The sequence below is a fragment of the Chaetura pelagica genome, unplaced genomic scaffold (assembly GCF_000747805.2).
Source record: "Chaetura pelagica isolate M959 unplaced genomic scaffold, ChaPel_1.0 scaffold107, whole genome shotgun sequence".
NCBI lineage: Eukaryota > Metazoa > Chordata > Aves > Apodiformes > Apodidae > Chaetura > Chaetura pelagica.
Window position 1 is genome coordinate 2255131 of NW_009953979.1, and position 15525 is coordinate 2270655.

At 37.9% G+C, this 15525-nt stretch overlaps 1 protein-coding gene across 1 annotated transcript in view; it reads right to left on the minus strand.

Moving 5' to 3' along the window:
* The window catches only part of KIF13B (kinesin family member 13B), a 141091-nt gene that overhangs the window by 38852 nt on the left and 86714 nt on the right, over window positions 1–15525 (minus strand). The window contains 12 exon segments of the mRNA XM_010002230.1: window positions 1733–1879; window positions 2894–3026; window positions 3745–3902; window positions 4812–4982; window positions 6506–6634; window positions 7304–7453; window positions 7957–8103; window positions 9131–9293; window positions 10409–10619; window positions 11456–11646; window positions 12585–12671; window positions 13715–13845. Of these exon segments, the coding sequence (XP_010000532.1) occupies window positions 1733–1879; window positions 2894–3026; window positions 3745–3902; window positions 4812–4982; window positions 6506–6634; window positions 7304–7453; window positions 7957–8103; window positions 9131–9293; window positions 10409–10619; window positions 11456–11646; window positions 12585–12671; window positions 13715–13845 (1818 nt within the window).

Below are 15525 nucleotides of genomic sequence, written 5' to 3' on the forward strand. Positions count from 1 at the left end.
CTGAGTTATTACTTATCTATTTAAGTAATAACAAGCCACTGGAGTCTACTTTGGTATCTTAGTACCAAAAGCAAAAAACTTAGCTAAGCTGAAATTAAAAAGCAATTTTCTTAGTTTAATGTTTTTAGAAAATCTCTCACATTCCAGAGAGAGTGATTTACTTGAGATAGAGAAATGCTAGTAATAGCACTAAAAATCCAGGTGTTCAAGTCAGAAGGCTATTGTAAGAAACCAGAGTAATAAAACATAGTTTTCAATAGCCCTTTCCCATGTGTGCTATCAGTGTCAGACAACTTGCTAGTCTCTCTCTCAAGAGAGTTGAAGTCTTTCTCCTTGACAGAACACACAATTTTGTGGATTATTAGCTCTGTCTCAGATATGGTTGAAACTGGTCAACAGAAAACAGGGTGAGACTGAGAGGATGCTCCCAGGGAGTTGTCATGGAACAAGCTAAAAGGGGCATGTGTATGTTGCAGGTGTGCAGTAGCTTTCAAGTGAAATTTGCAAGAATCAATTATTCTGTCCCAGAACAGCAGAGTCTCTTAAGAAAGTTGCTCCATGAAGGAGTAGGACAGAAACAAGAGTTCACTTGCTTTATAAGGATGTGAGGTAAGGGCAGCTAGAAAGCCTGCAGGCAGAGTCACTAGCAGAAGCACAAAGCGGTATAAAAGCAATAATTTGCCTTGGGTGCTGCTGAAAAGCGAGATCTCTGCAAAGGTGGAAAAAACTCCCCTTTTTGTACTCCTGACACCCAGGAAGCAAGAGACTGTTAAGGTTAGGAGACAAAAACCCAACTACTTCAGATCTCAAATGGAAAAATAATACTGATCAAGCAAAAAAGGGAGCAGACACGCATTGAATCATACTCTGTCACCAGGGTAAACATTATGGAAAGCTGGGAGACATCCCAAAAACGACCTCACATTTAGTTGGCCTTATGTAAAGCAGGACAGCTAAGCAAGTCTGGAGACTTGCTCATTTTATTGCACTAGATTTTGGCTTGCTAAGGCAGAGCAATGACTGAATTTTAACTCAGCTGTTGGGGGAAAAGCTCAAACTGCACTAGAAACTGATAGGAGTGTTGCAGGAAGACAATCCCTAAAACCAGATTGATATACTTGCAATTTAAGATACGATGCAGTGCCTTTGAAGTTGTCAAACATCTGGCCAACACATACTGAGGGCTAACAACTGGCTCATGTAATCCTAACATCTATAACTCAACACTATTTGAAGATTTGTTCCATTGATTTATTTTACTTTGAACACTTAAATTTGCTGCTATTTCTAATATTTGAAGTCAAATCTACTGCACAAACTTCTAATGCATTTTAGAAAATTTGGAATCTTCTTCTTTGAATGGTGTGTTAAGGCTGTGCTGCTTTTATGGATAGGGAAAAAACACACAACAAAACCAGAAGACACACAGAAGGAAGTCTTACAAACATTATTTTTGCCATTGAAAATTTTTTCACGCCACTTTGTGAAAGACAAAGGTGTAGATTTAAATACCCTGAATAATCCCTAAAACCACCATCAGAGACATTCTGAAAATTCTTCTTGACTTGACTTTATACATTTCAGAAGAAGGTTCAAAAAACATCCCCCAAAACCAAACTCAAACTTGAAACGAATGGAGTTGCCTCCAACTGCAACAAACTTAGGACAACACTTTATGCTTTTACATGTCTTGGTTTTAGCCATAGCTGACAGGAAATGTTCTGACTCTTACCTGATAATTTTCAGGTACTTTTTGTGGCTTGACATGTTTTATTTGAACGCAACCAATGCCGACAGATACTATTGATTCCTCCATCAGTGGTAAGGTCCCAGATTCCTGTACAGATCTCACTTCCACCTGAATTCGTCGAGATTGCCCCTGCCCAAAAGAACAAATTGAACTGCTTGGAAAAAAGAATATCAAATGCTGAAAGCTTAATGACAGAGAGACCTCTACTGGTAGTCACTGGCAAGCAACATTATATTTTTATTTTGTGAAGAAAAAAATAGTGAGTATTGCAATCCCAGCGACCCAGTATTCAAGAGCTACCCTTTCTGTTGCAAGGATTTGTGTTTACAGGAATTACATATTTACAGAAAAAAAATTCAGCATTTAGCAACTCCCCCGTTTGCTTTTCTGGAGGATTTTCTAAACATATACATAGAGGATTTTATTTTTAATATTTTTGAGGACAGAAAATAGGATCTCTTCCCTACCTACAGAAGAGGAAAGAAAATAAATTAATTTGGTGAGCTACTGGAATTTCAGTGAACTTTTCTTGACTCCAGTCTCCGTGACTGAGAATTCTTAACCACTGATGCTATCAATGCAGCAAATAAACTACTCTTTAGTAAAACTCATAGAGGGGAAAAATAATTAATTAAAAAAAAAAAAAAAGAGGAAAACGAAAATGTGCAACCTGTATCTGACTTGTACTAACTCCTAGCATTCTCTGGGCAATAGCTTATCACTTAAAAATGTTAACTACTCAGTTAAGCATTAACAATTCGATGTGTGTAGAATTCAAAGGACAAAGGAATGGCCCGCTGGAAGGATCAAATAAAGGGGAACTCTGGACCTCTTAAAAAAATAATCCAGTTCAGTCAAGACTGGCGTCCCTTCTACCAGGTGTTATCACAGAACAGGGAATAGAACATAGCACCAAGATTACAGGTAAGCCTTTGATCACCTTTACATCTGAGCTTATGCACACTGGCAGATTCACAAAACACAGAGGGACTCCACTTTCTTCTGCTTTATGCCTGTTTATGATCCTATTTTGTGTCTAAGCTTGACAGTTCCTTGGACACTACCCCTTTACTACATAAAACATAAGCTTCTTAGCTTTCCACATGCTCTTCCACAGCTGAAATCCTGTATGTGACACCATACCTGCCTGAGTTGGAAGATGCCTCCTGTGCTTACATCCTTGGCAGGAGTCACCTCCACTGGGCAGTACTCCCCGTTCTCATTCAGCTCGAGAATTTGAACCCAGAGCTCTACTTTTCGCGTTACTTCACTCCACCTGCAAAACACGTCAAATACGTTTGTTTGGTTTTTAGGGATATAAATAAATTATGCCAATAAATCACAGCACAGAGCTGCTTTTAATTGTAGAGGATAAACAACTTAACTTTAAGAAAATACTGCTAAGCTTACTTTGGGGATGACCAACAAATTCTAGCAAAATAGCAACCTTTTCAGTCTAAATTTCCACATTATTGCATATTTACTCCAATTGAAATAATTAGCAATGGAGTTCTTCCAATGGAAGCAATATATAGTGATGACACTCAATGGCCAAGAACTAACTGGAGTCAGATCTTGAATAAATATCTCAGTGTACAGTAGGAACAATCCTTTTTATTCTTTTAGACTTGATAGATCTTCCTGGTATAGATTAGGATACCAATACAAAGGAAAATATACAGCTTGTTTTTTCATAAAACACTACTTATGCACTTGAGTTTGACTAAATGAAAGGGACTTCAAAGTCTTTCAAGGTTTGCCACTTTTGCTTTGAATCAGAAATGGGCATTTCTCCTTTTCCACTTTTTCAAAGTCTACTCACACATTGCATGGCAATAGACAGTCTATTTATAATAGTCTAATATAGTCTCAAACACATGGTCAGTTGTCTTCAATTCAAAATTTGACTACTCATCCCAAGCTTGCTTCAGAATTGGGCACCTCCAAAATTATGTTCCAAAATTCTAAACTGAGGATCTATTTTCCATATTTACCTGTCACGAAGGCTGCGTGTTTTGGCTTGAATTATTCCCAAATCCCACAGGGCTGGATTTTTGCGGTCACCACTCTGCTTGTGCCCATATACTTCAATTGCCAAAGCACCATCATAAAGATGTTCCATGAAGTCTTCAGAAATACCTACAGAAACTTCCTGTAGGTAAGCAACAAATCAGTTGATAACTGTGATCAAACAATGACATAGAGGTTTACTGTCTTTAATCTAAACACGTAGTAAAGTTACCTGAGCCTCAAGATACAGTATTGAGGAAAGGAAGAGCTATCATCTCAGTTTGTAAAATCAGGAGGCAAGACAAAGGTACTTGATTTGCTGAAGGTTAAAGTATACAAAGAGCTGAAAAATGACTGGATGCTGTTCCAAGCCCTGATCCAATAGTTACAAAAAAGAAAAATACTATGTTCTAATGTTCAAAAAATCAGAACTCACCAGAAAACATTATATTTATTTTGCAGATTGTAAGTGAAATAAATTGCTCGGAGTAATGACAAATGAAAGAACACAATGAGAATTCAGGTGATTGGCTGCCATTCAACTAAGCTGACTTTAGACATCTCTATTAAAGGTATCCCCAGCTCAGGCAGTTGCTCAAAAGTCAACAGGAAGAAATAGTCGGTTCTAAGACAGACAACCTAACTGCAATATCAACATCAGGATAACAGTACTCATGTCTCAGGACCAGGATGCTTCTCTAGACTACATCAAAGTGTAGAGCCATCAGCCCAAATATGGGCATCAAATATACACAGATCAATATAACTCATCCATTCACACTCAGGAGCATTTTTATTGCACGTAAACTCCAATGTAAGTCTCTCTGCTGAACAGATTGCTTTAATCCACTTCTTCAACTCCTGTAATTTTTGCACGAGTGAACAGTGCAGTATAATCAAACTTACATGGACTATGAAGATGTTTCAAACTCTTATTAAAAATGGAATTAGGTATCAGCCTCACAAAGGACCATAATGAGAGCAAAAAGGGAACTTTTGCCCCGCTTTTTCTGCTTACACTTTCATTAAATAAAATAGAAAAACCCCTTACATTGCAGTGATCGAAGACAACCATGCACCGTGGCTCCTTGCTGATGGAAGATAAGGAAGGATCCACCTCGGGTGCAACATTAACTGGCTCTATCTGATCCCAAAATGTATATTTGCAGAACACAAAGTTGGAGAGGTGCTGTGGCAAACCTGTAGCCTGAAGTATTTTAATCTAGAAAAAGAGATGAGAAATAAAGCAAAAGCACTTATTCATTAGATAAAAAGACCTTCTGTTAGAATAATTTCATCGTGTTCTGCTGCAAAGACCAATAACAAAAAAGAAAGGAACAAAACAAAAAACTTTACAAAATACAATATTTTGCATTGTTAAACATTGGAGACAGTATTTTGTGTGCAACAGCTCCGTACAGCCACTAGATGTCCCCAGGTCCATATTTCTTGGGCGTGAAAGATAAAGGTATGAATTTTGCAAACACCAAAATTTTAACGCTTAGATGCACCAAAAACTTCATTACTGAAGAGAAATACAATAAAAACTTCATACGTCTACAAAAAGTGGCTCCTTTATTCTCCAAAATCCTTGCCTGATGATACTACTTGTCCTTACTCTGTGATGCTAGAAACACCAAAATAACCCCAACAATACAGAGGCAGCCTGCCCCTCTTTTTCAAAATCAAGGCCAAATAGAAACAAAATGTTGGAATACACCTTCTGATGAAAAAAAAAAAAAAAAAAAGCCACCATATTATCATATTATTGAATACATTTATATTTGCCATTTGTCAAATTACGTTCTGATGAGTTAGACTCCTATGGTTAAGGCACCATCCAAGCTCCTCAGAAAACTGTTTCCTCCAATAATGTCCCATTCTGCTTGCAAGCACATGGAGCTCTATGGGACAGGATAAAAACTGAGACAGAGTGCTGTTCCCACAGATTGTTCATATTGTCCAGAAGACAGCAAAGTTGAGGTTCCACTCCCTCCAGTGCTTTTGGCCTGAACTGCATTTTACAACACAGAACTGCAAGTAAATACTTCCTGCTAACTTTCTTTTTAATAATAATAAACACAACTGCATACATTTCACAAAATATCCAATATTTAGAGAGATACTGAGAGAGAATGATACACAGAATGATGGAGATTATCAGATTCTATGGCTCCTTTTGAATTAGATATTGTAGCTCCAGTCCTAGTGCACATATTTTCCATGTCTTCCAGGACTACAATAAGACAATCTGGGCTAAGATTGTATACATATACATAAAAAGTAGTTTAATTAATACCTTGCGGACTTAATAAAAATAATCATGAAGATTGAAAGGGAACAAACCCCATCTAGTTCTCTTATATTATTTCAGCTACTCAAAAAGCAAAATATTGTGAGAAAAGACTACACAGCAGTGCTTCAAGACAAGCACTGGGCACCAGCACTTTACACAAGGCCATGAAAACAAATGCAACAAAACTATTAAGCTTTGTACATACAACTGAATGACTAGGTACAGCTAAATTAATGACTTTTTTAAAAAATAAAACCTGAAACATCAACAGTCTCATATAGTCAATCAATGACGTGAAAGAGAGGACTCTGCCTGTGTAGCTACCTCATGGCACACGAGGGTGCAAAGAGACATCTAACATCCAGAAGCCCATTGGGACTTCTTTATTTTAAGACTTGGGATGGAAAGCAAGAAGCTTGCTCAGAGGTTGGGATATATCTGGAACTCACCTGGCAGACAAGTTTTCTCTCCTGAGTGTCATTTTCAGTTGGATAGTCTGGACCATCCTCACCTCCAACCAACCTGTCATCTATCTCTCCACTCACTCGAACAACTTCAACATGGAGACGACCGGATACCTGATAAGAAAGGACTAAGAATTACTTGTGTACTAGAAAACAGTGACAGGTTCATCCCTTTTCAGCTAACTAAAAATACTGCTCCTTCCTGTCTGTAAGCAGACAACTTTTTATTGTTTTGCACTGTGCATTTGTTACATCAGATGAAGAATTCTTTAAGAACAAGAATCAGTCTTTGCTGTAAAAACATCAATAAATCAGCCACTAGAGTGACCTTGGGAACAGCATACTGTTATCTCATCCACCTTCACACCATTCTCTAGAGAGTCTGCAAAGTGGGCATGTGATACAGAGCACAGAGATTGTTGCCTGGTGTGCTCTAACTGTCTTTGAAGTTGTTCTTGCAGTATGTATTTAAGAGCCTATTCTTTATGGCAGTCAGCGAAAGCCAATGGAGCTGTAGCTCATACCCATTCTACCAAGTATTTATTTTGGGCTGTGGCATTCAAAGAGGTGCTCACAAAGCTCTCTCCTTTCACAATCATTATGCTGCGATTCAGAGCTCTCTAAACAACTCTAGTAAGGTATTATGGGATTTGCATAATTTCAAACTGTTAGCAAAGACCTTGTGCACATCAAAACAAAAAATATCTACTATATACTGGCAAGAAGATCCACAAGCTGTAATTAAACAGTTGAGTAAGGATAGATTACTGAAGAATGACAAACCTCTCCCTTCTGATTGATGATTGGAACAGCATATTGCAGCTTCACATCATAGAACAGGCACTCAAGAAAAACATTGGCTACTCCGATAAGGCTGTGGTTTTCCTGCTCATCGTAGAATGGATCAGCTCTCCTGAAGTAAGCTCTCATCACCTTCAATCAAATTTGTAATAATGTAAGGAAAAAAACCTTTTCCTGGAACAGTTTTCAAAGTGTTGCACAAACAGCCTAGTGAAAGAAAAATGGACTCAAGCAAGAGGCCAGATTAGATCACAACTAGAATGGAAACTCAAATTCTACTTTGGATCAAGTAAAAGGCCTGTCCTCAGAAAGTTCTCCTCGATGTTCTCAGATTCAGAGATGTCAGCTTGAATGTCAACTGCTGTTGGGTTTACTTACTACTTCTTACTGTATGTTTAGTTCTGTAACCAAACCATGCATGCAAACAAGCATCAAAGTGACAAGATATGGGTTAATGAAATGCTAAAGATCACCAGTACTACGAGAAGCAGAAGTTCAGGAAAACTTCTCTCTTTACATATTCCCTCCTCCTCTCCTCCCTCGGCTCCTGAACTATAAGATTTTCTTAGATCTACTTAAAAAATGTAACAGGGATGTAACTCTATCAGCTCAATACTGGAGTAATTCTTACTTACTGGGTTGTCTTCCTCACAGTCTTTCCACTCCTGGTAAAGATCTCTCATATCTACCAATCGATTCTCCAGCTTTTCCAGTGACCAAATTTGTTTGCCTTTCCCTTTTCTTCTCACTTGAATGGCAGGCTCACTGAGAATTGCACCTCTCTGTGAAACAATTACAGAGATATCAACAAGGAATTAGTGTAACAATGAAAAACAATTTTAAAACCAATACAAAACTGAAAACATAGTTTGGAAAAATCTGGATTTTGTCCTATTTTTTTTAATTTCAGCTTGAGCAACCAAATTCAAGCATGACAGACTCTGAGTTCAGCTGTCACAGCATATTAGTGTTCAGTTTAACTGCAAAGTCTAATCATAGCTACAGGCACTAGTTTCCATGGATTTTCACCTTACATAAGTATTAGAAATAGGAACATTTAAGTATTTCACAAATATCCTCAAGTTATAGCAGGCCTGAAGTTCCAGCTAAGGTTACTACTGCCTGCAACTTTCAACTGGTGGAGACACTTAACCCTGTTTACTATCCTGTTCCTAGATGTGCCAGAAGACTGCAAGAAAGATAAAGACATAAGAGAAACTTCTAAAGCAATTGCTAAAAATTCTAATCCTGGAATAAAAAAAAATCTCCTGTACTAACGACAGCCTGAGTATCCCCAAAATATTGACCTGACGTCAAAAACAGAAATAATACCAGCTTAGGTAGTGAGCCTGAAACATGGAAGTCTGGGTTCATTTGCCTCCTTCCAAAATTTCTAAAACGCATGAAACAAACAATACAAATCCTCTCTGCTCCAGTTTCTCCCTGTACAATGAGGATGACCGCATTTTTTCAGCTCACTAGGATGATGTAAAGCCAAATGTCCTCAAGGTCATAGCAAATATTTGAAATGGATGGTACCTAGCCAGTGTAGATTTTATCTATCTGTAACACAAGTGAGTGTGAACTTTAACACCAATGGGAAGGCCTTGTATCAAAACATTTATCAGTAAGCTAGCACATTGTAAGATTTTCATGGTATCAAAACAAGATAAGGATGTAGCAAGCACTAACAGAGCACATGAATAGACTGGCAAACTATCTAGACCATTAAAGTCAGAATACAACAAATATGAATGCTGAGGGGCAAACTTGCTGAACAACAATTTTCTTCCATTAGGGCTACTTTACCTTACTGTTAGCATTAAGGCTTGAAGCTGGGATCTGGAGGGTAACTTTATATTCTGTCCTCTTGTCCAGTTCCTCTCCAATGAAATTGGCTTCTCTCACATACAAATTTGCTTTAACAATCTGCTCTCGCAGCTTTCTCAGGCTGTGGGTCAGCATTTCTTCTCTAAAAGAAGGGGGTTCAGAGGGAAAGACAAGAAAAATCATGGCATTTAAGTACTGAAACTGAGCGCAAAACACTTGACAGGAAGGAGTCAACATTCAGTTTTTTAACACAAAAATCAGGTGAATTACACTATATTTCCTCTGTGGAGAAAAAAACATCTGAATGAATTTAGCAGTATGAACATTAGCATACTGCCAGCTGTGGAGCCTTGTCCATGTATCTGCTGAACAGTTAGCTCTTGTGTGGCCTATTCCAGAGTTTCTCCATCACAAACGTGGATGCTCAATCTTGCAGAGAAAGGTTTATTCAGACACCATGACCAACGCACTCACTTGCCTTCCTGATAAGTGTGAGAGTGTGCCAACTGTTCAGCACGGGAATCTGGTACCACAAAATCTTCCAGATTCACAACTAATACTTTGTTAGCTTGTCTCAATTATTTCTGATTTCAAAAGTTCCTTCTCTAGCCATATAAGTTTGATTTTTATTTTCTCATTACGTCTTTACTAAGTGTTAGAGGGTAAGTTTCATCTTCCTTCTGCAGCTGCTCTTTCTGACAGTAATACTGAAAAAGATAATTTAGACACTGATGTAAATAACCTCAGTGCAATTGCCTAGGGAGAGGCAAAGAGGACAGTGACCGTCTGTGGTTACTAAACAGTTTTTTAAATGCTCTGAATCAAAATTCTTCATATCATCCTCTTACTCCCTTTTCTTTCTGCACTCTTCTAGTTTCCAGGACTTGCCCACTTCCAATAGATGGATGTGAGTCGAGCGGAAAAACAAACATTCCAGTAGCTGAGTCATGACCCACAGAACAAACTCATATAGGAGTCTCAAAATTTCTCCCAAACACTTCATCTTTAGTCAAATCTGTTGCCCATCAGGAGAGGGTTTCTCCTTAACAACAAAGCAGGCTTAGCAACAAATTCTTTCTCACATTTTCTAGCATTGTAAGTCTGATCTTAATCTTTTCACTGCGTCCTCCTCAACCCCCAACAGGAGTCCTCTCAGTTATTTGGCAGAGGTGTGCAATGCAATTAAAACCTTGCAAAAATCACTAGGACTGAAAAACTTTAAATAAAGGCTCCTGCTGGTCAGATTGGATTACCCACCTCTCCTCTGCCCACTGCCGTAAGCGCTGCTGGGCGCTGGGGGAATGGAAGGAGAACCTGTCCATGCTGCGGAAATGCTGCTTCTCTGGCGACAGTCGCCTTCGTAATTGCTCCAGCTCATGCTCATACATCAGCCTCTGTCGTTCCAGAGCAGATCTCTTCTCCTCTTCGTGTTGCTGCTCCAGGCTTTGCAAGATTGACTGCATTGGATCTAAGCAGATGTTCCAAATAAAGAAGTTAGTACTTGTGGGGGTCAAATATACTGTAAACATCGAATTAAATGGAAACAGTCATATAATGATTATGGGGCAGAGATGGGGGACTTGGAAATATGGAATCCTTCCCACGTTCTGTTACAAATATGCTGTATGACCTTGGGCAAGGCACAAATTACTATGGTTTCATACTTCCCCCTTCTATATCTGCAATTAGCCACATTAGGGCCTGCAGTAGCCACTGAAATCCATGGTGTGGAACGTCTGAGACAGTAAACATAGTTATCATATGAAAGAAGGAAAATACTATCTTTTTGCTGTGATGCATATACAAAATGCTGCTGAAGTGTGGAGCAAAAAAATCCCAAACGATTGTCTATGGAACAGATTGGACAGATGACTTAAGAGAACTGAGAAAACAGACTAAGCTGAAAAAAACTTCCTCCTGTTTCCCAAAATAATGCAATTTTGGCATAGCTACATAAGACCACAAAAACCAAAGAACAGGGTTTCAGAGACAGAAGTCACTACAGTTAATGCATGAGTGAGACATAACAACAATAAAAAAAAAAACAAAACAAGTGAAAACACTGATTTCAGGCTGCAGTTCTACCAATATTCCAGCTTTGGCTTTTCCCTCAAGGAGAACTGCCAAACAAAACAGTCTGCAATGTTTTTTTCTCCCCTCAAGTGCAAAAATGGCTATGATGAGTCATTCACAAGAAGAATTCTCCAGTAGGAAGTTATAAAGGAAAAAGTCTGTGGTTAAGAGTCTCTGAAGATGTAACTTCATGTTCTGAGCATATTTCCAATAAATTCTGTTGCTTCTTACCATTACTACCAAGTGCCTTCATAGTGACTTCCATTTGGGCATATTCATAGCTGAAGTTAATCTCACTAGACACTTCACTAGAATTGTCTCCATCTATGTCCAGCTGCTCAACACTATTACTGCACTTCATAGAGTTGTCTCGCTCTTCGTCCTCATGATCTGCCTTCTTTTTCTTCTTCGGCAAATTCAGCCTTTAAATAAGAGAAAAAAAAGCAAAGAATTATTAACTGCTCAACTCTTGAAACAATGGGCTTCTTTCAAATATTATTAAAATCAAGTATATTATAAAAAATTTTCCCTTTTAAAAGTTGTTGAGCTTGTGTGAATGTAGTTTTCCTCAGGGTAAACAAGGGGATGCAAACTAACTAATTCATTCTACTCTCTATTATTAGAGAATACCAGATGGCTTAAATAACCATGAATTCTTTCAGTCATCCCATACAAAAATAATTTAGAGGCAATAATGAAACTATATCCCACTTTTTAAAATGGATTCTTCTTTCAAGCATAAAAGAAAACAATTCAGTTTAAGATTATAATTTAAATTCACTGATCTTCAAGGTATTTCAAAGCAGCCACTGAGGGTTTCAAGAATACAGTCTCTCACAGAAATCCTCTACCAGTGATTCTGTCTGATGTAGGAAAGGTATGGCTGAAGCTGGAATTTTGGGGAACAGAGTGACCTTGTAAGACCCAGATCACTGCACAACACAGGTAAAAAATCTAACAGCTTACTTATAAAATCCAAAAGTCAACAAGACAAAGCTTGGGTTTATTACTTTCACCGTGGAAGAGAAAGTACCTAGTATTAATAGGGTACTGAACCACATTAAAGTTACAAAAATTAAATATCTTCAGTGAGATAGTAGTACTGAAAACTGCAGCAAGAGCCTCATCAGCAATGCTGCAGTCCCTTGAAAACACAAGAAATCAGCCTAGTGCTCAGAAATTAAAATCAGGCACAGCTGCTGTAATGTTGAGCATTCAAGAGCAGTCAGTCATCAGCACTGCCTTTATAATCCAAATGGCAATGACATCACCTCCTCCTGCAGCTTGGCTGCTCCACTGACACCTTTCCATATACCTTAAGATAAAACAAAGCTTACAATGTCTTTAATATCTTTTGTACCTGAAGAAGTGGTTGTTTCCCCACAGGATTCTGTCGCCATGATGTAGCTGGATAGGACACACGACAGCAGAACCATTTACAAACGTCCTGTAAAAAGGCAAAAATCTAAAGCAAATGCATCCACATAAGGCTTTTTTCCCCAGTACTACTTTCCTATTGAAACTAGATAAGGTAGGAAAACAGGTTTACGGATTACAAAAAGAAAAAAAAACACAAGAAACTTATTTGATCTACCTTGTGCTGTTTCACACATTCCTCAAACTCAGCTTCTTTGGATTGCTTAAGTTTATGGAGTTCAGTAATTTTTTATAGTCATTATAACAATTATGTCTGGGAAGTATAATTATAGCTTAAAAATGAGGGGCCTGAACAAAAGATAATGTCACTGGAAATAAACACTTCTCACACTACTTTGAAATACAGATAGAAAATAGAAACATTTGATTAAGAAAACAGAGACCTTTGCTATATAAATATCTTAAAGATAATTAACTAGAATAATCAGAAACTACTTTTATTTCAGAGTCAGATTCAGTCTTAAAGTAGGATCACAGGATAAGTCAAATTTGAAGGGAATTTCAGAATGTCATCCAGTCCAATCTCCTGCTCAAAACAGGATCAGCTGTAAACGTGAAATTGTTGAATTTTGTGTATCTAACAATACATGATTGGAGATGCTGACGATGCACATAATTTTGTGATCAATTTGAATATACCATCTGCTTTCAAGTACTGCTATGTAATCAAATAAAGCCACAAATGCTTCAGCAGCTCTTTGCATATCAACACATTTCCTCGAAAATTGATTCAAATTTTGGTAGTTGTATCTACACAGCTGCAAATCAGTGAGTACCTACTTGCTGAATGCATATGCAATTTATTTGTCCTCTCTTTGGAAACTTAAGACTACAAACACCATCACTAAGAGAAGTCTCATTAGAACAAAATATGAGTTGACAGTGGGGTAGATGGCAATTAAAATGCAAAAGCAGGATACCAAAAGTAGAAATTTTGTACTTCAGAATACCTGGAAAAGTTTATTTTTTAATTATCTTTTTGCACCCCTAATAATAAAATACTAGATAAAACTACAACTATTACGCAATTGAAGCTGTATTTTATTCCTTTACCTAGTATTTTTTTGAGGTGTTAACATAACCTGTCCTTCTGGGGTGATGTCTATAATGCAGTGTTCAGGAAGAATTCCCATTCCACACAGCTGGATATCTTGAGAGTTGTCTGAGCCTATTAACGTGTGCTCCTGGGGAAAGTAATTCAGATATTATCAATGGATTGCAGAAGTTATAACTCAGCCGTTCTTCTTCTGGATGTATCTTGTCATCTAGTTCCAAAATTTGACAGCTGTTCAATACTTCCCTCAGAGGGAAAAAAGAGAATGAAGCATTGCAAGCAAATCCTTGCCATGTCTTACAATAACATGTAGGGAGCACTCAGGAAAGTTTACAGGCAACAGTTAAATCCAAAGAGGTTTCTATAATTTAATTGTGGAATTCAGTGCCTCAGAATGCTATAGAAGCCAAAAGTATAAAGGAGTTCAAAGATGAATTAAGACAGGTTCACAGTGGTTAGATCCATGGCTATTATGCAGGTTCCATCTAGATCATCCAACAAGCTTACAAAGTTCCTGAAGTACGTGAGGTGAGAGATTTGGCAGACAAAGGATCACTCCACACATGCCCCAGTTCATCCATATTTTTTTTTTGCATCTCTAAGCAATTTTTCAGGAACAGATACAACAGTTTAGATAGATCAAACTGTTCTTCAATGCTTTTAAGATCTAGTACACATGCAGTTCAGCGTTAAAGAGAATGTGGGCAAAATATTTACTCTGAGGAGCAGGAGTGTTTAATCTCAGGATTTTAGGCAAAACAGGTGTAAGCCACTTTATCAAAAGAATTTCAAAGCACAGGGATTCCTACATCAAAATTCTCAACCAAGAAAACAAATGTGTGTTATTAAAATTAATAATAATTAAAACCTAACTAAAACACACAAAACCTACCCCATGCAAAATGGTTTTCTCGAGAAAAAGAAAGTAGCACAGTGCTATCTGAGGCTTTTCTGCTGGTACTGATGGGCCAAGGCCTGTTTTCTGGGCAGGCTTTGACTTCAGTGTCACACCCTTGTCATATTCTCACAGTGAAGCCACAAAGGTCAGCACTACTTCAGTAGCTGCCAGTTTCATGGCTGATTTAGCAGCTCAAGTCACACTCTGGACGCCTACATGCAAGGCTTCTAAAAAGAATTGAACTCTTCTCCCAGAACATCAGCTCAGCTGTTTTGTCCTTTCTAACATTTTTTAGTATACTATATTGCAAATTTCTTGCCCTTACTTTTATCGAGGCTATCAGAGAACAACAGTGACTGATATAAAAGAGGATCAAGCATTTCTTAAGATTGACTAAACAAAAACCATCTTCCAGCTCACCTGCTAACTTTGTGGCTTTTTTGAGAGTTATTTATTATAGAACACTTTGACGAGGAGAGGAGAGAATAATTGATAATGAAGCTCAAACTGCCAACATTCTCACACGGCTAAATTTTTTACAACTTGTATTCTAAAATGTGACTTAAAAATGTCCGTGCCTCACTTCTCCTCCTAACTCAAGATCACACCTACAGTTTCTTAAACTAGAATAAACTGCCCAAATGTTTCAGTGTAGAGTCCAAAAGTCATGTCATGTGTTTTTGTTTAACATCAGTAATGGGGACTGCACATCAGCAGAACTGCTAAGGCTGAACAGAACTTGATTTTCACTCCTGGCACATTGCATGCAGAGGAATAAAAAAGCATTTTATAAACTGATGACAGTAGTCAGATTTTGGATCACACACGGAGAAGCAATCTCATTGCTGATATGCTCACTCTCTACATAAAACAACTTTTCTGGGTAAAACCCTGTGAAACGGGGAATAAAAA